Genomic DNA, 19,536 nt, shown 5'->3' on the forward strand with positions numbered 1-19,536 from the left:
CAAATAGAATTGTAGGGTGGAACTCTTGGAATTAATGAGAAACTGACTGATGAGTGTGAAAAAATGAGTGCTCATTCGAGGAGCTATGACAGAGTGGTTGTGGGCATGGGTTGGAGAGGATGCAGGGAGTCCTGTATGGGTTACCTGTGGGCTCAGTGCTGGGACCACTACTATCGCTGATTTACATAAATGACTGGGAGATAGAAAAAACAAACTGACCAGATTTCCAGAATATACCAAATGGGAAGGGAATATGGAACTATAGGAGGCAGTTTAGAAATTCCAGAAAAATGGGCTAAAATATGTAAACTGGCAGCAGAACCACTCCCAAAAAATAGTTTCTGCTAATTATCACTTTGCTGTTTGTGCAACTTGTTTTCAAGCTTGTTATCCTGTTTTCAGCTACAACAACTGTGGCTATACCTTAGAAGTAGTTCACTGACTGAAGAACTTTGACACATGCTGACGGACTCAATATAAATGTAAGTTCTTTTTCCAGAAATCATTTTTATGGAATAGTTGGATGCTGCACAAGGGAGTGAAGCATTAGGATCACTGGAGAAATTGATTAACATGTGATGATTAACCTGCCTTATTTGTAATTGATGTGATATCTTAGCAAACGTGAACCCTGATTTTTTTTCATTGAAAATTTCTCCTAATGTGTGCAATAACTGCCAATAATCTCTAGAGACTAAGATTCCTGGAGCTGTGTTAGATGCTTTTGTTGTTATTGTTATGAAGTTAGAATCCTTATGAGCTGTTGTTCAGAAACAGTGGCAATTTGAGAAGAAATACCAGTCACTCAGTGTTTCCTAGTCACTCAGTGTTTTCTAATATTGGGAGTAAAGCACATTATGGTGAATCCTGAGTCGGCTTCAGGCTCAGAGGTTGGATACTCAAAGAATGGCAGAGCATGTCTGAAATGGAGCACTGAGCCACACAGCAATTTCTTTGTCTGAAAAGTGACTCTTTCCAGTTAATGATTCCCAAACTGCTTGCTTCAGGTAGGTGGAAGGGAGGGAGAAACAGGGGTAAGAGGGAGGGTGGATGAATGGGAGAGCAGGGAAGATGAGTGAGGGATAGAGTGAGGGAAGGGGGATGGAGTTGGATGGATGTAGAAATGGAAGGGTTATGAAAGGATGAGGGATAGAGAGGGAGGGGGAGAGGGGTGCAAAAAAATCTGCTTTGATGACAATATCCTGTCGGCATTAAGTGACTTTAGATCAACACAGAAATGTAACCTTTCAGGTGAAGGGACAAAAATGAACATTTTTTTTCCAATTTTGACTTGATGGTGGTTCACACATGAGGCTAAAAGCATTAAAAACAAAAAATGCTGGAAATGCCCAGCGGGTCAGGCAGAATCTGGGAAGAGAATTAAAGTTGATGTTTCAGATTGATGACCCTTCATCAGAACTGAAAGGTTTAAAAACAAGCTCCAGTCAAAATAATGTCTGCAGCTTAACTCAACACAAAAGTTGTAAAGATGCTCTCAGTTGTCTCTGAGGCTACAGGTTAGAGGGAGAAAGCAAGGACCTTCAGACTTAAATATAGTGTGATTTATTCAATTCTGCATAAGGCTGGCAGTTAACCAACAATAAAATCCATCACTTTTGGAGTATTTAGGAGGTTGGTCTGAGTAGCTCAGAATGTAAAAGATAGATCTTGCCAGTTCACTACGAGAGTTACTAATACCAACATCTTCCAGTTCCACTCATGTGGAATCCTCACAAGCGGATCAGAAAATTTGAAGGGCTAGCAAAAGGTCCGTTGACTTCGGGTGGGAAATTCCAGAAAATCCCACCCTAAGAGTGTAAGGAAAAATGAATATGCATCCTGCTCTCTCTCTGTCACCTCCTGATGTCTATCTGGGCTTTGCTGCATTTCATTACTGGGCTCTGGAACCACAATTTTAATGAATGGAAGTCAGAGTTCCACCAATAAGCATTGGTATAAACCTCACAAGCCAGAATTTTTAAAGATGGAAGTAAAATATTGGGGACGCTGAAAACCTGAAATAAAAACAAAAATATTGGAAATACTCAGCAGGCGGGGCAGCATCTGTGGAGAGAAACAGAGGCCAGGATCTTTAGGTCGGTGAGCAGGGAGCAGGTCCCACTTACCAACATATAAAATGACATGGGATGACATCGGATGGAACTCTCGACGCCAGCCCGCGTCATTTCAATTTTTAGGTCGGCGAAGGCACAGCCGAATCAGCTGTGCGCCCACTGACCTGTCAACGGCCTATTGAGGCTATTAACAAAGTAATTGAGATAATTAATAGACCGACCTATCCAACCTTAAGGTTGGTGGGCAGGCAGGGAGCCCTGGCAGGCTTCAGAAAAAGCATGAAACCTCATCCACGGGCAGGATGAGGTTTCATGAGGGTTTTTAAAAATTTAATAAATGTGTGCTTTGAAGTGATGGACATGTTCCAACTCATGTGACAGTGCCACATGAGGGGACGTGTTAGGGAAATTTTATTTTTGCCCCTTCACCGTTTTTAAATTTGGTGCCAATCTCCCTGAGGCAGCACTTAGCCTCCCCACCCCCCGCCTGAACAGGGAGCACATAATGCTTCCTGGCGGATGTCACGCTGGGCAGGCCTTAATTGGCTCACATAAAATGGTGACACGCCCCCGATTGGGGGCACCAATCAAAGGCACGCCTGCCCAGGCCTGCTCTAGCACTTCCCCCCCAACAGAGGGAAAATTCTTCCCAGAGTTAACATTTCAGGCCAAAATTACTTTTCATCAGAACTGCTTTCAGTTTTCCAGCATTCACAATGTTTTGCTTTTGTATGAGTAACCTTTCCTCTCCAAAGATTTCCCAAGTAAAATCAGTAATTTTGCTATAAATAAGATGGAAGTCCAAGTAAGGCAAAATAAGGCTTAAAAATAATCTCTAGGGAAAGATGGTAATTATATTTGAGTGCTGAAAGACTAGGCAGGTGATTACTGAGGTATTGAATAATTAGGAGGGAGTGACTGGACATTGATGGAATACCAGAAGACTTAAAACAGATTAATGTGGTGTTCATATTCAAATATGGTGACAAAGACAAACACAGCTAACAATGCACTCAAGTTTCTCTTTAATTCCATGTAAAATTTTGAAATTGATCAAAAAGTAAACTTGAAGTTCATCTGTACAATTAACAGCAGACAGCATGAATTCGGAATTGGAAGATCCTGCCTGCCTAACTTCTTTGAATTCTTTGAACATAACAATCTAATTAGACTGCGGTAAATGAAAAGATATGATGTACCTCAACTTCCAAAAGGTTTTTTGAAAGTTTTTCACACCAAACATTATTAATTAATCTCAAAGGGAGATAGAGGCTAAAGCTGTGGAATTAATAAGAAACTAGTGAAACTTGGGAAATTATAAGTACTCATTTGAGCAGCTATGTCAAAGTGAGAGGGGACAGGGTACTCCCTGTGTGGGCTACCTCAGTGCTGGGACCATTATTGTTGCCAATTTGCATAAATAATCTGGATACAATCTGGATGAAGCAAAGTGACCAAATTTGCAGGATATATCAAACGAGGAGTGGACATGAAAGCAAAGAAGGCAGTTTAGAATGTTACAATCCCTGGAGAGGTCAGTAACTTTTAAAAGAGATGAATTTCTCAGCAACCTATGTAGGGAACCAAAAAACAAGATTTCATGCTTTAAGACTTTTACTGTAACATAAACTAACATCAACCTAGATCAAACATTATGTAAAGGGCAACTGATACACTAGACTAAAGGAAAGATACTTTCGCATTAACTAACTAACACAATTGAGATACGTCCTACAACCATTTTTGCTGTGTACCATACTTTTGGAAGATGTGTGGCCTTATGAAAACAAGTCCAAAGTTACTCCTGGCTCTCCAGCAGGCTCATGTTTCCTTTTACACAAGGTCAAAACTTCCAGGGTTGGCCATAAATTATTCCATACAGCCTGAGCCTTCCGGATCTGACTTTCACCAGCAAGACCTGCCTTAGCAACTCCTCTTTCCTTAAATTTCCAAAAGTCCAGTCTGTTCTCTCTCCTTCACTTTGATCAGAAAATCAACTCCCACAAGCATCCTGTTAGTTGGAACATAAAACAGTCCTTCTCCATTCTTCATAGCAGTAGCTATTTTGTTTCCCCACACAGAAGTGTCTTCTTTGTTTCCCTCTGTCTCAGAAAGCAGGTGTCCCAGGCGTGAAAGCTATCACATGATATTTCAATTCTATTTTTGTTTCTTTCCCAATAGCAACAAGATCACATGGGCCTGTCTCTGAGCAGAGGTATTTAGTTTGACCTCACCATTCCCATTTTCAAAACATTCTGTTTTATCTTAAGTTAAAGGAGACATTTTAAAACATTACTGTCTTGTAAAGTCCAGCATTTATAACAAATTCCCGTAGGGTGGGTTAAAATATGTAAGTGGGTAGACAAATATGTAAGTGAGCAATGCTCCCTTTGCATTGTGAGGTGTAATGTGCTCTTGGTGCTGCTTTACGTGGCCCACATCCAGCTCCTGCGCTTTAATGATCACCTGAGCCAACCTCTACTTTGTCTGGAGATCAAAAATGGACCTTGTCAGCATGTACAAACTTCTAGATAATGGGAGAAAAATGTACTTAACATTGCCCTCATCCTGATGGCTTCCTCTGTGTGAGGCTGCCTCAAGCTGTGCATAGACATTTGGTGCGCAAACACCAAGGCCTGAATTTTCAGCTCAGCGGGTGGCCGGGCGCGATTGGCGGTAAATGGACCGGTGACCGTGATCAGCTCCTGACCATGATTTCATGCTGGCTGGCCAATTAATGGCCAGCCAGCGTGCAGCACATGCTGATATGATCAGTTCTGCCTGGGTTGGGGGCAGGAGGAGGGCTTTGCATTGCCCTTGGATGAGGTTTCCTGAAAAATGCAAAGGCTGCCTGGCTGATTCGTCTGTCCACCAACTGTAACATTGGACAGGCAACAGAAAATCCTAGTTAATTGCACCATTAATGGGCTTAATACCCCTCTTAATAGTCAGCGGATGCTTCTGAGTTTAGCGTATGCCTGCCGACTGAAATATGGCACAAGTGCATGATGACATCGGGACGCATGCCCAACGTCATCATGCGTTATTTTACACTCAAGCATGTCAGGCGCATGCCCGTACGCCGAGCAAAAAATTCTACCCCAAGTGTCACCAAGTGCTGAGATTTTATCTATCCCTGATTTTGCAAAGGATGGGTCTGGCCATATTGCCAAAGAATGCTCCATACAGTTGGACTGTGCTGTACCACCTGTCCCTCATGGAAAATCTTGTCACAGAAATATCTTCAGCCAAAAGTCCCTGAGGCAGTGGTCCGCACGTATCATCCTTCAGCCCCTACAAGAAAAGGAGATGGTGGATCGTGTCAGATGGTTCCCTCAGCAGACTGTTGAATTCTCTTAGCAAAATACAAAAACAAAATACTGACCGACCTCACTGACATTTAAATGGGTTTGAAAAACTGACCTAACTCCCCCCAAAGAAAGAAAAGCGGTCAAAGAGTATTGCTATCCTCCAGTCTTTTTAACAAGTTTTAGTTAGATTACAACAAACTGGATATTATAAGTCTCCCGGGCATCTATCCTCAATAGCGTACCTCTCACTGAAGAGTGTACGGAGATGAGTCCCCGAGCTTGGATACAGAAGACTATATGAGACAATATATTTTCTAAATTACATAAGAGTTTGTTAAAGAGTAAGTTAACTCGGGGGAGATGGTGGCATGGTGGTATGGTAGTGATATCGCTGGACTGGTGACCCAGAGGCCTGGGCTGATGCTCTGGGGACAGGGGTTTGGGTCCCACAGTGGCAGCTGGTGGAATTTAAATCTAATTAATATATCTGGAACCTGAGGCTAGTCTCAGTGGTGGTGACCATGAGGCCGTTAATTATTGCGGGAAGCCATTTGGTTCACTGATGAATGGGGTGGGGGTGGGGAAATCTGCCATCCTTGCCTGGTATAGCCTGCATGTGACTCCAGACCCATGAGGTGTGGCTGCCCTCTGGGGTGGCCTAGCAGGCCTCTTGGTTTGGGGTGGTTGGGAATGGGCGGTGGATGCTGGCCTTGCCAGTGATACTCATGTCCCATGAGAGAATTAAAAAATCACATTAATAGTTCTCAGAAAAGAAAGTATCATCTTATTTCCTGTAGAGAATTCATGTTTTAAGTCTAAATATTTGTAGCAGAAAAATATTTAAGATATCCACCAACATTTAAAATAGCGTTTAACTTAATCCCCAAGTAAGAAGCTACAAAGTTTAAGGAGATACCTCAGCCTCAGTTAAGGAGAGAACAGTTGTTGCTGCACCATAGTAGCAGTACCTTCACCATGAGAAGTACTGAAGTGAATCCAATGAATCTAAAGATTCACTGAGTGATTCCAGTATTAATATTGTTTCTAAGCTACATAACTAATCTATCTTGTATTCAGAGGTATTCCCTCTTGACAAGTAGGTTCATCTCCTTCTATTTCCCAAATAAGGCTGATCATTCCTAGTTAAAGTACAAGTTATTTATTTCTTAAGAAAAGACTGAGCCAGCAGGAAGCTGTAAGAGCGTGTGCTGGTCAACATCCTTAGAGTTGGCAGAATGCTGAGAGTTGCCAAATGGTGGTAACTTCCTAGCCACACAATTGTGTTTTAAGATTACAACCCAATTTCCTGAATTCAGATGACAGGTGTTTTAGGGGCATCCATAGAAAATAGTGCTATCCATTGTTAGATTGTGATTAGTTACATAACCCATATTATCAATGCCTTGCTGAGGTGACATGGCCTTGATTTTTAGGAGCAAGCTCCTGTTTTTCAGAAACTGCCTTGTTTTAGGGGATGAAAACAAAATGCCAGAGGATGAGAATACTTGTAATATGCCTCTAGCAGCATGTCATCACTTTAACCTCCTCAACCACCATGCAGTCCTATTTCATCGAGGACAAGGTCCAAAATGCAACCAGGATCAACATCCAAGAATGACACTCCCATAGATCACGGTGGGAAATCAAAGAAAAGTCCAAACAAGGCTACCATTAAAGATCTGGGCAGACCAGTAGATTAACTCTGAACTTTAAAGCAATGGTTCCCAACCTTTTTTAATGTCATGGCATACTTTTATACCATAAAAGAATTGAGGCACACCTCCTATTTTCTCCAGCTGAACTGTCCTCTAACAAAAGCCTTTCCTCTCTAAAATCTCCTAACAACACCATCGTGCCATCGTCTGATGCAATGTTCATTACTTTAAGCAGTTTAAAATGAAAGCCCTATCACCAGCTGCATGTCAAATATATTTTATAGAAAATGTACACGATTTAAAAGTGTTTCACATTAAAGATTTCTATCGTTTTCAGTTTTTTTAAGTTCACATTTCTCAATGCAAAAGTTCACATTTGTAACATAATAAAAAAGGTTCAGTTTCTCCTCATTCATTAAAAAATATTGAAATAAAAGTATATGAATTAGAGCAAATGAAGGAACTAATGTGAGCTGCATCTTATTGGCAACATTAGTGTGACACCTGGGCTGTATCTGTGAGCAGTCTCTAGATCTGGGGAGAACTGCTGACAGGGCAACTCACAGGTGTGACTCCACTGATAGGCGCTCATCCTTTCGTTTTTTTATATAAGCCAGTGTTGAGAACACCAACTCACGCAGGTAGGTTGTGGGAAACAGTAAGAGCACAGTTATAGCTTAATCTGAAATAGATGGGTATTCTTGTCCTGCAAGAAGCCAAAATGTGTTCGGAGGCATCTCTGGAAACTTCAGTTTCAGTGTACGATCCATCCTGAGCTCTGCGAATTCCTCTTGTTCTTCTAATGAAAACTTCTTTGACGATTCGAAAGAAAGTGAACTAAATGGATCATGTGCACAATCAAAGTCTCCCATACTCATGGAAGGGAAGTAGCATTTGAACCTCTCTTGTAGTGTTTTAAGATATGTGGAGATGAGGTTGGGTATGGTTTTGCCAGCAGGATGCACTGATGCCAGCCTGAACATCTCAATCCACTTGCCACTTTTTCCTGCCAAAGGGTCAGTTTTGATCTGAAGCCTTGAAGTTTATCTGTGGCGGTCCAAATGTTCTCGTTTTTCCCTTGTACTTTAAAATTCAGCTCATTCAGATGGCTGAATATATCTGAAAGGTACGCAAGCTTAGCACAGCAAGAATCATCACGTATTAAATCCTTGTGTGGCAATTCGTGCTGAGCCGAAAGCTCTTTCAGTGCATTACGGAGTTCATAAACACCGGAGAGGACATTCCCCCGAGACAGCCATCACCCTCCTGTGTGCATGAGTAAATCCTGGTACCCGCCTCTTCACACAAAATAGTAAACAAATTTGCTTTCAAAGGACATGATTTTACATAATTCATGATTGAGCTGAGCTGGATGTTAGGATTCTGATTTTTCACCTTACTGACGAATCCTTTGACTTTTCCCGTCATGGAAGCTGCTCCCTCAGTGCAGATGGCTATCGCACTTGATCCCGTTAAGATTGTTTTCCCCCAGGTAAGCAGTCCTGACACAAAAGGTTTTCTCTCCTGTCACATGTCTGGGTAATTCTTTGCAAAAGAAGAAATTTTCTCTGATTATTAGCATACCTGACATTGGCTAAGAGCTGACAGTGTCTGTTAATATCTGTGGAGTCATCACTCTGCAAGGCACATTTTCCACTCATTTCTCATTTCTCTTGAAGCACCTCTTCAATAGCAACTGATATTTCGTCAATACGCCGATTGATTGTATTATCAAAAAGTGGGACTTGGTCAATTTCTTTGGCAGCATCAGTTCCCAACATTACTCCCACAATACTTCTGCATGCAAGCAGAACTAGGGTTTTGGCAATGGTGTGCTGTTTCTTCGATCTCTCCATGAGCTCAGCTGCCAGGTAACTAGCCTTCTGCGCATTACCTGAGACCTGAGACATGCTCCATCATGTATTGATTTTGCTTTATGTTTGTCCATTCAGGCACCTGAGATATTGTATATCCTTGCTGAAGAGTGAATGGTGCTTTGTGTTAAAATGGCATTTCAACCTACTTGGCACCATTGCAGCGTTTGAGAGCGTCTCCCTGCAAAATATGCATTCTGGGACAGGGCAAGAAGCATCATCAGTCCACAAAAATCCAAAGGCCATTAACTGTTGCTGCACTGTCTGTGTACAAACCTCAAGGTTGTATTGTTTCAGCCACATTTGAATCAGAGTGGGATTCTTCACTTATCTTCAAGAACTTATCCATGTCTGTGTAGATCATATACTATATGCTAGCAGTTCATTCAGGGTGAGTGTGAGATACATGTGCATTAACTGGCAAACTATAGTCAAACACACTATGCTACGTAATAAATGCTCTCAAACATCAATTTACAAGCAAAATTTCAGCTCTTTGGCCATGCCAAGCAGAGCACTACTGCTCCAAAGTTGTCCAACACACTGCAGCATGGATCTATGAACCTTCATGACTTCTTTTGAGGTCTGTTCGACTACTAGGGCTTCTCCCAAGCCCACTTCACTTGAGGTCTGTTCCCTGTAGTCCTTTCTCTAATTGGAGTCTGTTTCCCCTTTTCTTAACTTCATTGGTTCCTGTTCTTGACCCCTGTCTTCTTTCCTCACTTGGAACTTCCTTTTTGGAATTCTTCCTGTCCTTTCTCCCTTGTTTGGGACCTCCCCCTATCCCCCTCGCTTGTCCCTGGGTTTTCATGCCCTTCTTTAGTTTTCTCTCTATACACAGGCCCAAGGTTCATTGGGACTTCCAAGCTCAAGATTAACATAAGTTAGATTTCCTAACATCATGCAGTATTAATAATTTTGAAACTGATTTTCCAGCACACTTGAACGACTTTCATGGCACTTCAGTGTGCCGCGACACAGCAGTTAAAAAAGAATATGCAAGGATATAGGGATGGGGCAGGGGAATGGAACTAGGTAGAACGCTATTTCAGAGAGCTAGTGCAGAATCGATGGGCTGAATAGCCTCCTTCTGCACTTGAAGGTGCTGTGATTCTGTGACCTAGGTAAATTGGAATCAAAGATTGGCAAGCAAAATTAATGGAACTTTGGGCTGCATTGAAAAAGGAGACGGTTTAAGTACAGTCTGGGCATATCCCCACTTGGGGGAAAGTTAGGTAAAAGAAAATGCAGAGCTCCACTGATGATTAAAGAAATAGGGAATAGGATGAAGCATAAAATAGAGGCATTCAATAGATGTCAGATTGTTAATAAAAGTGAGAACCAGGCGGAATACAGCAAATTCAGAGAGGAAGTGAAAAAGAAAAGAAGACAGGCAAAGAGAGAGTTTGAGAAGAGACTGGTAGCTGAAATGAAAGGGAATTAAAAAGTCTTCTATAGGCATATAAAACATAAAAGGGTAGTAAGAAGAGGGGTGGGGCTGACTAGTGATCTGAAAGGGGATCTGTATATAGAGGCAGAGGGCATGGCTGAGGTACTAAATTAAGAATTTGCATCTGTCTGTACCAAGAAAGATGTTGTGGCAAAGTCATTGTGAAAGAGGAGGTATACTGGTTTGGACTAAAAATTGTTAAAGAGGAGGTATGAGAAATATTGGCTCTACTTAATGTTTATAACTCACCAGGACTAGATGGGATGTATCCGAGGATACTGAGGAAAGTAAAGGTGAAAATTGTGGAGACACTGGCCATCATCTTCCAATCCTCCTTAGCTATAGGGATGGTGCAAGAGGACTGGAGAATTGAATATGTTACACATTGGTTCAAAAAAAGTGTAAGGATGATCACAGGCCAGTCAGTTTAACCTCAGCGGTGGGGAAGCTTTTAGGTATTATAATACGGGACAAAATTAACAGTCACTTGGACATGTGTAGGTTGGTTAAGGAGAGCTAGATTGGATTTGTTAAAGGCAAATTGTATTTGAGTTTTCTGATAAGGTAACAGAAAGGATTGATGAGGATGATGCAATTGTGCAATGAACATGGACTTCCAAAAGGCATTTAATAAAATGTCACATAACAGCCTTGTCAACAGAGTTGAGGCCCAAGGAATAAAAGGGGACAGTAGTGACATGGATGCAAAGCTGGCTGAGTGAAATGAAACAGTGGTAAATGCTTGGTTTTCAAGTTGGAGGAAGGTATGCAGTGGGGTTCCCCAGGTGTGGGTACTAGGATCACTGCTTTTCTTGATCTATATTACTGACCTAGACTTTGGGTGTATAGGACATAATTCAAAATTTGTAGATGAATCATGAGGAAGATAGTGATAGACTTCAAGAACACATATGAAAATACAACGATACAAACTAGGAGCAGGAGTTGGCGCTTCAAGCCTGCTCGCCATTCAATAAGATCATGGCTGATCTAATTGAAACCTCCTGCCCACCACTGATAACCTTTCACCCCCTTGTTAATCAAGGATCCATCTAGCTCTGCCTTAAAAATATTCAAAGGCCCTTCTTCTACTGCCCTCTGAAGAAGAAAGTTCCAAAGACTTATGACCCGCTGACAGAAAATATTTCTCCTCATCACTGTCTTAAATAAGCAACCCCATATTTTTAAACAATGACCCCTAGTCCTAGATTCTTCCACAAGAGCAAGCATCCTCTCCACATCCACTCTGTCAAGACCCCTCAGGACCTTAAAGGTTTCGATCAAGTCATCTCTTACTCTTCTAAACTCCAGTGGAATCAAGCCTAACCTGTCCAAGATTTCCTCATCAGACAACCCACCATTCCTGGTATTAACCTAGTAAACCTTCTCTGAACTGCTTCTAATGGACTTACATTTTTCCTGAAATAAGGAGATCAATACTGTACACAGTACCCCAGATTTGGTCTCACCAGTGCCCTGTACAACTAAAGCATAACCTCTCTATTTTTGTATTCAATTCCCCTCACAATAAACAGTAACATTCTATTAGCTTTCCTAACTATTAGTTGTATCTGAACACTAGCACTAGGACACCCAGATCCCTCTGCATCTCAAATGGTGCAATCTCTCACCATTTAGATACTATGCTTCTTTTTTATTCTTCCTGCCAAATGGACAATGTCACATTTGCCTACATTATACTGCATTTGCCAGATCTCTGCCCATTCATTTAACCTATCTATGTCACTTTGTAGCCTCCTTACATTCTCTTCACAATTTACTTTCCTACCCATCTTTGTGTCATCGGCAAATTTAGCAACCATCTGTCCCTTCATCCAAGTCATTTATATAAATTGTAAAAAGTTGAGGGCCCAGCACTGGTCCCTGTGGCATACCACTCATTACATCCCTCCAACTAGAAAAAGACCCATTTATGGCTGCTCTCTGTTTTGTGTTAGCTAGCCAATCTTCTATCCATGTCAATATGTTATCCCCTACACAATGACATTTTATTTTCCACAAGAACATTTGATGTGGCACCTTATCAAATGCCTTCTGGAAATCTAAGTATAGTACATCCACCAGTTCTTCTTTATTCATAGCACATGTGACTCCTTCAAAGAATTCTAATAAATTGGTTAAATGTGATTTCACTTTCACAAAACCATGTTGACTCTGCCTGATTGCCTTAAAATTTCCTAAGTGCTCTGCTATAACATAGATGGACAGGTGAGTGGACAGAGACATGGCAAATGAAATTTATTGCAATGAAGTGTGAAGTAATCCACTTCGGGAGAAAGGACAAGAAAAGTTAATACAAAATAAAGATGACAATTCAAAAAGTTGTGCAATTACAGAGAGACACAGGAATACAGATGCACAAATTTTTGAAGGTGGCTGAGCAGGTTGAGAATGTGGTTCAAAGGGTACATGGCATACTGGGTTTTATAAATAGAAGCATAGAGTACAAATGCAAAGACGTTGTGCCGAACCTTTATTAAGCACTAGTTGAGCCTCAACTGGAGTATTGTGTCCAATTCTGTGCACTGCACTTTAGAAAGGTTGTGAAGGTTTTAGAGAGGATGCAGAAAAGATTTACTTGGCTGATTCCAAGGATGAAGGACTTCCATTACAGAGTTAGATTGGAGAAGCTGGGATTATTCTCTTTAGGGAAATGAAAGTTGAGAGGTGAGGATCTAGACAGAGCAGACAGAGAGAAACTTTCTTATTGGCAAAAGGGTTGGGGGCCTGAGAACTTTGATTTAAAGTGATTGGCAAAAGAATCAATGATCACATGAGGAGAGGTTTTTTATGTAATGGGTGGTTAGGATCTGGAGTACACTGGCTTAGAGTATGGTGGAGGCAGATTCAATCATGGCTTTCAAAGGGAATTACATCAATATCTGAAAGGAAATAAGAACTTCAGGGCTTTGTGGAAAGGTGGGGGGAGTGAGACTAGCTGGATTGCTCTAGCAGAGAGCCCGCATGGACATGATGGGCCAGATAGCCTCCTGAGCTGTATTCATTCTATAGTTCTATGATAAATGGAACACCTCTTTAAAAATATTTTCCTCACTATTCAATCTATGCGGTGCCTTCACAGAATATGTTTATAAATGGTTTTAAATAGATTTAATGTCACAATACAAGATCTTGATTCAGCCTTTATTGAGGAAATTAATTGACTATACATAAGTAACAATTTGCTTAGATAGATACATTATTTAGCTATTATTTTATAGTTAATCATTACATACAGATTAATTTGTTTCCTCTTTTAGTCTTAGCAACTTTGGTAGCCGACTGGCTCCATTGATCTCTTTGAAAATTCGAAACTATTCAGTGCTTTGAACATTCCAGCCTCATAAGTATCCCAGCAGATAAAGATTTTAAATAAATAACATGGGAAGTAAGAGTAGATTAGACCATGTGGTCTCTCAAGACTGCTTTGCCATTCAATAAGATCTATGCCAATTTTCTATTTCAGCTCCACTTTCCTGCTTTATCTCCATATCCTTTGATTTGGTCTCCAAAATTTTCTCGATCTCAGTCTTGAATATGCCAATGACTAAGGATCTATAGCCCTTTGAGATAGAAAATTCCAAAGATTCATAACCCTCTGATAGAGAAATTTCCCCTGTCAGTACTAAATGGCAATCCCTTTATTCTGACATCATGACCCCTAGCCCTTGACTCTCTAGCCAGGGGAAACTGCCTTTGAGGGCTTGACAGGGTAGAATTTAAGACATTTACACCTTTCAAGTGAGGTCACCTCTAATTCTTCCAAATTCCAGCGAATATATGCCCATTCTACTCAATCTCTTCTCATAGGACAACCCTAGTATCCTGGAATCAATCTAGTGAACATTTGTTTCACTATCCTCCAAGGTAGGGATATTCTTCCTTTCATACAGGTCCCAAAACTGTACACAGCTTGGAAGGGAGACCAAAATTAGGGGCCATAAATATAAGATGGCTGCTAATAAATCCAATAGAGAATTCTAGAGAAACACCTTGAACTTTGAACTTGCTACCAAAAGGAGAGTGTGAAGTGAATAGCACAGATGCATTTAAAGAGAAGCTAGATAAAAATATAAAGGAGAAAGGAAAAGAAGCTTATGCTGATAGGGTTACATGAAGCAGTGTGGTGGGGAGGGCCATGCGTAGCATAAATACTAGCAGGGATCAACTGGACCAAATTCTTGTTCCTGCACTGTAAATAAGATGTACCACTATCAAATAATTGATCTGCTGTAATGTTGCTCACAAATATCTAGGATTGGTAAGAACAGGAATTTAGAACAAATAAGCCTCTGCTTAGAGACTGGCACAAAGGTAGCAATAGCCACGTATGATGAAGGATACAATTGTGTAAAATGTGCAGTGGAAGAGTTCTCTGTGCCTGAGCATCAACCATCACCATTTGAAGCAGATATTATTACAAATGTTGGACTTTACAAGATGGTTATGTTTTAAAATGTCTCCTTTAACTTAAGGTGAAACAGAATGTTCTGGATAGTAGGCTGGTGTTCAGCCTACTTCTGCCTAGAGACAGGCCCATGCGATCTGGTTGTCATAGGGAAAGAAACACAAACAAAAACCTATTGAAAATCAAATGACAGTATTCACACCTTGACACAGAGAAAAGGGCAGCTGCTTTTTTGGGAGACATGGAAAGAGAGACAAAAACAGCTACTGCTGTGAAAAACAAAGAATGTTTCATGTTAGCAACCAATCAAGATGCTGATGAGAGTTTGTTTTTTGTTTAAAATAAGGACAGAACAGATGAAAAAGGAACAAGGAGTTGCTCAAGTGGGTCTTTCTGCAGAGGTTGGTTCTGGAATACTTAGACTGAATGGAATGATTTTTGAAGGACACCGGAAGATTTGATCTGACACGGCAGGGAGAATGAGCCTGCTAGAAAAGTGGGTGTAACTTGGGACTTAATCTTAAATTGCTACAGATATACCAGAATTGCAGTGTGCAACAAAAGGAATTGTAAGATATATCTAGGTTGTGTTAATGATTTAATGCAAAAGTACTGTTTCTTTAGTTCGGTGTATTAGATTCCTATTAAGTCACGTTTGATACATGTTGATTTCAGTTGGTTACAGTGAAAGTCTTAAAATATAAAATCTTGTCCTTTGGTAATTTACATCAGTTGCTGAGAAATTCATCTCTTTTTAAGAGTTATCAGTCTCTTCAGGGGTCATAACAATATCAATACAGATATAGTTTTTTTTGGTTAATAAATTGAAACCAGCTTCCTGTTGTTTCTTCAACCAGAACTTACCTTTGTTGGGTTGCTGTTATGCAGCAGTATATTTCCAGAATTTATTTTCTTTGGGCTTCCATTCTGTAAAGATATTTGTCGGTATTTTCTCCATAGTGATGTTGTGCAACAACAATTATTTGCATTGCAATCTGTCATTGAGCAGGTGGTAACAACAGTCATGACCTCAGTTATGTAGTCCATAGTACAGTAGGATCAAATCTCAGGAATGCTTCTACTGTCGTCATGTAGGCCTTGGGATTCTAAATATAAAATATGCATCATGTGTTAGGTTTGAACTTAATGAATCATAAAGAAGGAATTTCAAAAGTACTAAATGGCCATTATTCTATACTCACACAGAAGGATAGTGTGACTGGAGTGATGAAAATCAATGGTGAGCTTCACTGCAACTGGTAAATGGTTGCTATATGGCTAGGGTTTTGTGCATCAGTTGGCACACATCCGTCATATTTTCACTGGTGAGTTTGCAACTCCTCATGCACTACTTTTCCATTCATATTCCAATTCCAAATATATTCCTGATTAATATTTTTCCCTCATGATAACATTACCAAAAGCAGATTATTTGGTCATGATCACATTGCTGTTGTGGAATCTTGTGTGAAAATCGGCAGCATTTCCACATTATAACAGTGAATAAATTTCACAAGTGCTTTATCAGTGATAAAGCTGGTCGGGTAGGGTCAATTAGCTCAGGTGGCTAGAACAAAGTGCTTTACACCAACTGCGAGGGCTCAGTCCCTCTATGCCGGCTGAGGTAGTTCTTGGGTCTGCTTCTTCTACTTGCCCCACTTTGATATCATGACAAAAAAATAAATGGAGTGCCATGGTTAGCAACCCTTAAAAGCTGAGGACACTACATTAAGAAAGAGTGCATTGGGGAGTATGAAAGGTGCCATATAAATGCAAGTCTTTCTTTGTTCATGCTTAGATAGCTGATGCCCGTGGGAGTAGTCTTCTGAGCATATTGCCTTGTCAGAATATTTTTTTTCCCTTTCTTAGGATCAGCCAGCCTTCATGAAGAATAGGAAAAGGGGCATTTGGTGCAGTATACACAATGAAATTCTCGGATTCATTACACGTTCACATCTTCAAACTTGCCTCAGGTAATACATGTTATTGATGGGAACCTATCCTTGTGTTTATAAGTGTTAAGATCAGGTGAGGAGGGGTCAAATGGCTCCCCCCTTTTCCCACTCCTTATTTGACCGTAACAGGGTTTTGAGACAATTCAATGAGAGTTTTAACTGTTTATGTGCGGTGATCATAAAAGACACAACCAGGCACTTTCTGGAGTTTAACAAAGAAAGAGGTTAGCTTTATTATACATAATCCAGTTTAAGTAAAACAATAAAATACATTCCAAACTTAATGCACACATGAAGTTCACAGACACACACAAATAGATTACAGAGTAGGGAAGGATAGATTAATCGAATTCAGAGTCCAGATAAATAAAAGGGGTATACAGCTTGTGGTGTTTGGTGACTTGGCTTATTTCAGGTCAGTTTGGTGTTCCTGATGGTTACCTTGTGGATGCAATTGTTTTTATATTCATTCATGGGATGTGGGCATTGAAGGCTAGGCCAGCATTTATTGCCCATCCCCAACTCTCCTTGAGGAGGTGGTAAATACATAGCCAGCTGATTTGGTTGCTTTTCTGGAGGCAGTAGTGTGGATTTCCTACAAGTCTCTATCTGCAGTAGGGTCATCCCTGGATGGTTACAGTTGGCAAACAGGGTTCAAAAGCTTGTAGGTAGGTTGGAGAGAGAGAGTGGAAGGAGGGACCCCACTCAAGTCTTCTACAGTTAGCGTCTCAAGTGCTAGTCCTCTTAATGCAGAGAATACAGAAGCTTTTAAACACACAAAGAGTGGACCTGTCACATGACAGTCACCCAGTGATTCAAACGTGATTACTCATGTATTCCCCCCGTCACTTAACCTGTTCATGTCTGGGACTCCCTCTCTCTCAGCCAGGATCACATTGTTCAAGTGGCTGGTTTTAAAGCATAATCCCATTGCATCTTGATGAGTTCATGTCTAGGGATCCCCTGTTCAATACCTCAGGTGACTGCCTTGTTGCCTGCTAATGAGGACATGATATGTGGCTCACTCATATTCTCCTGAGGCCATTGCCCTTGATGGGTCTTTGCAGACGTGGTATCCCCACCTCAGTGGGCCGGAATGTGGAGGGTACAGTGATGCAATTTGGGTACCCATCTTTGGCTGCGAACTCAAGCCACACTTTAGTAACTGTTTTTAAAAAGTCTTTGTTTTTAAAAGTTCAATTTGGGTTTCTAGCTGGTAGGTTAAAAATCCATTATTTAACAGAAAGCATGGCCAGAATTTTGTGCTCACTGGGCAGATGCATAGCTGACACGACTGAATATGAAATGGGGTGCGATGACCTCAGGAGGGTGTCGCGATGTCATTGTGCCATCTCACGATATTTCAGTATGCGGCGCGCGTGCGGAAGTCGGAGCCGCGCCCAATGACAGCTAAAGGCCAATTAAGCCCCCTTTAAGAGCAATTGTTTGTGATTTTGAGTGGCCCGTGCGCTTTTACGCTGGGCACACAGACCACTTGGCCAGCAGCCTTCATGATTTTCATGAATTCTATATCCAGGGCAGGATAAAAGGTGCTCAGGATCTTGGCAAGGTGAGCATGAAGTGAATTGGTTGGAGTTGGTTTACAGATGGTTTCTGACATTTTTTTGATCTTCGAGAGAATTATCTGATTTTTCAGCATTTACAGAGGCTTTTTGCCAAAAGGGCCCTTCAGTGCAGAGACCTGGGCAGCCACCTGAACAAAAGTGGGTATTGTGTACTCTGCTGTTGGGACCTTCTCAGAAGAGGAGAGGGCCAGAAGGGGGAGAAGGCCAGTGGCCCGCAGGCAGCATCCCAGAGTCGGACCTATGGTACGAGAGGCACAGCCAGAAGGGTACAGGGCCAGCAGGAAGTGCAAGGCAGGAGGGTGCCATTAACCAGCCGGCAGAGTCTACACACAGCACTCCTGCTGCCCCAACGTGTCTGAGGTTCAGTGTTGAAGAAGGCTCCGCCTCTCCAGTGACACTGTCAACTCCACATGCGAAATGATCGGTCCCGAAATCGTCTCCAACTGTGTAGGTGGCCACCTCATGCCAGTGGTTCTTAAGATGACAGTTGCCCTGAACTTTTATGCCTCTGGTTCTTTCCAAGGGTCAGGGGAGATCTATGTGGCGTCCCCCAATCGGATGCCCACAGCTGCATCAAGCTGGTCACTGGCGCACTGTTCCCAAGGGTCAATACCTTCTTTCACTTCTGGACCGACGAGGCTAGACAGGCAGAGCGAGCCAGAGGATTCACTGCCATAGCTGGATTTCCCCGCATCCAGGGAGCCATTGACTGCACGCATGTGCCCATAAAGGTGCCAGTGGGTGAGCTGGGTGCCATTGTAAATAGAAAAACTTCCATTCTCTCAATCCTGATTATGTGTGACAGCAAGAGTCAGATACTGCAGGTTTGTGCCAGGTATCCAGGTAGCTGTCATGATGCCTACATTCTCCGTCACTGCCAAGTGCCAAGGCTGTCCATTGGTCCAGCACATTTGGATGGCTGGTTCCTGAGAGACAAAGGCTGCCTGCTGAAAAGGTGATTGAAGACGCCACTGAGACACCCAAGGACTGCCGCCAAGGAGAACTATAACCAGAGTCATGCCTCCACAAGGGCAGTTATTGAGAGGGCCATAGGCCTACTAAAGATGTGGTTTCACTGCCTGGACCACTCGGGTGGGTCACCCCAATATCCTCCTGAGTGCGTACCCCTTATTGTTGTTATCTGCTGCGCATTGCACAATCTTGCTCTGTCAAGGGGGGTTCCATTGGAGGATGAAGGCAG

At 41.7% G+C, this 19,536-nt stretch overlaps 1 protein-coding gene across 6 annotated transcripts in view; it reads left to right on the top strand.

The window, feature by feature from the left end:
- The first annotated feature begins 326 nt into the window (after positions 1-326).
- Positions 327-19,536, top strand: part of LOC121274711 (SLAM family member 7-like) — a 49,357-nt gene continuing 30,147 nt past the window's right edge. For 3 of the 6 annotated variants that reach the window (XR_005942290.1, XR_005942292.1, XM_041182050.1), the window contains exons 1-2: positions 327-482; positions 16,664-16,767. Coding sequence is in view for 3 of the 6 variants with exons in the window: in XM_041182050.1 (XP_041037984.1) it covers positions 16,719-16,767 (49 nt within the window). In the remaining 3 variants the exon portion in view is untranslated. Of the gene's footprint in view, positions 483-15,140; positions 15,291-16,663; positions 16,768-19,536 lie in introns of those variants that run through there. The other 3 variants (XM_041182041.1, XM_041182058.1, XR_005942291.1) reach the window with 3 other exon arrangements.

The sequence above is a fragment of the Carcharodon carcharias genome, chromosome 2, assembly GCF_017639515.1.
Source record: "Carcharodon carcharias isolate sCarCar2 chromosome 2, sCarCar2.pri, whole genome shotgun sequence".
Lineage (NCBI taxonomy): Eukaryota > Metazoa > Chordata > Chondrichthyes > Lamniformes > Lamnidae > Carcharodon > Carcharodon carcharias.